The sequence below is a fragment of the Elephantulus edwardii genome, unplaced genomic scaffold (assembly GCF_000299155.1).
Source record: "Elephantulus edwardii isolate Elephantulus edwardi_28Jun2011 unplaced genomic scaffold, EleEdw1.0 scaffold00026, whole genome shotgun sequence".
Lineage (NCBI taxonomy): Eukaryota > Metazoa > Chordata > Mammalia > Macroscelidea > Macroscelididae > Elephantulus > Elephantulus edwardii.
Window position 1 is genome coordinate 14,743,027 of NW_006399776.1, and position 1,600 is coordinate 14,744,626.

Genomic DNA, 1,600 nt, shown 5'->3' on the forward strand with positions numbered 1-1,600 from the left:
TGCATAATCAATGAAACACAGATAGACATTCTTCTGGTATTCTCTGCTTTCAGCTAAGATCCATCTAACATCAGCTACAATATCCCTAGTACCACGACCACTTCTAAACCCATTGTAAATGGTACTTTCAGAAAAAGAAGAATGGTAAGGAGCTGCACTGTTATCCCAAAGGCATGAAGTTCAAATCCAGCTCCCCTCAAAAAAGATGGACAGTCTCCTCCCATGTTATTTACAGTCTCTGAAAACCTGCCAGAGGGTCTGCTGTGGATCAGTTCTTATTCGGTGGCACACAACAAAAACAATAACAACATAAAGAAATTATCTGAGTAGAGAAACCAAGCCTTAGTCCTAGAGAGTCATTAGGATGGAAGAAAAGAAAAAAAAAGGATGGAAGAAAAGTCCAGCAAATGGTGGTAGTTGTTGTTAGGTGCTGTTAGTCAATTACCACGCCTCGCAACCCTCTGAACAACCTTGCCCTATCCGGTGCCATCATCAGCTTCTCTGGATGCTGAAACCCATTCTTGCAGTCATTCTGTCAGTCCAGAAGGCTCCTTCCGTGTTCTGATTTCTTCTTCCTTTCTCCCTGCCCTTTTCTCAAGGCTTGATTTTTCTCATTGGTCTTCCATAGGACTCCTTGATTGTAGTTGGTCCCTTGGCTAAGTTCATGTGAAAATTGGTCTTAATAACCAGTGTTTTTCACAGAAGTGTTACAGTAGATTTCTTTGCTAAACTGTCTAATAGTTTATTTTCACTTACTTTCCCTCTCTGAAGGTTTAGTATATGCTTTCTTCATTAATATATAACATACAAGTAGAATCTTCTGTGGAATTAGCAAACACAAGCCATTTTTACCAGTCTAAAGTGTTTTAGAAAATAACTCTAGAGTGAAGAGTATCAGGAACATGATATCAAAGAGAGCTCTGCTGTATAAATAATTGTTTTTTTCCTGAAATCATTATTGATTGTATTTTTTTTCTTCTTCTTTTCATTAGACTTTCTTGCAACTACCTCCTGCTATGGTAGAAGAAGGTGAGGAAGTTCGAAGTCAGGAAATAGAAATAGAGACTGAAGAAGAGACCACATCTGTTCAAACTGACATCCTACCCAGTTCAGCAGATGCTGAAACTTCAGCCTCAGACTGAGACCACTACAGATCAAGCCGAGACTGTCCCAAGTCTAACTGAAGCCATCTCTGACCAGTCCCCAAACCACCTCTGTCCCAGCGGAGATGGCTGTGGCCGATGCTTCGGCTGAAGAGACATCTGAAACTGCACCGACAGAGGCTAACCCGCCTCAGGATGCCACAGCTGCCCCAACAGAGACCAAGTAACCAGCGTGCAGCCCTTCTTGGGGAGGACATTGTAGTTACAGAAATCCACGTTGAGTTACTTTATGCGTATTTGTTTCTGCCACTTTCTCTGGCACTAATTAAATGTCCATTCCTTATTTTTATTAACTGTTTGTGTTCTTGGATTTTTTTTTTTAAACCCATATGTAGCCACACACATACTCCAGTTTCATTTGCTCAGTTGAAAGGACAAACAGCCATTTACTTCATATTTTATCACTAACTATAATCATACCTGCTTTAAGAGAATTT

General features: G+C 40.4%; 1 protein-coding gene across 1 annotated transcript in view; it reads left to right on the forward strand.

Annotated features, from left to right (window-relative positions):
* AQR (aquarius intron-binding spliceosomal factor) overlaps positions 1-1,148 on the forward strand; it is a 124,342-nt gene extending 123,194 nt beyond the window's left edge. Inside the window, exon 35 of the mRNA XM_006883231.1 lies at positions 993-1,148. Within this exon, the coding sequence (XP_006883293.1) occupies positions 993-1,142 (150 nt within the window). The 3' untranslated portion in view covers positions 1,143-1,148. The remainder of the gene's footprint in view (positions 1-992) is intronic.
* The last annotated feature ends 452 nt before the right edge of the window (positions 1,149-1,600 follow it).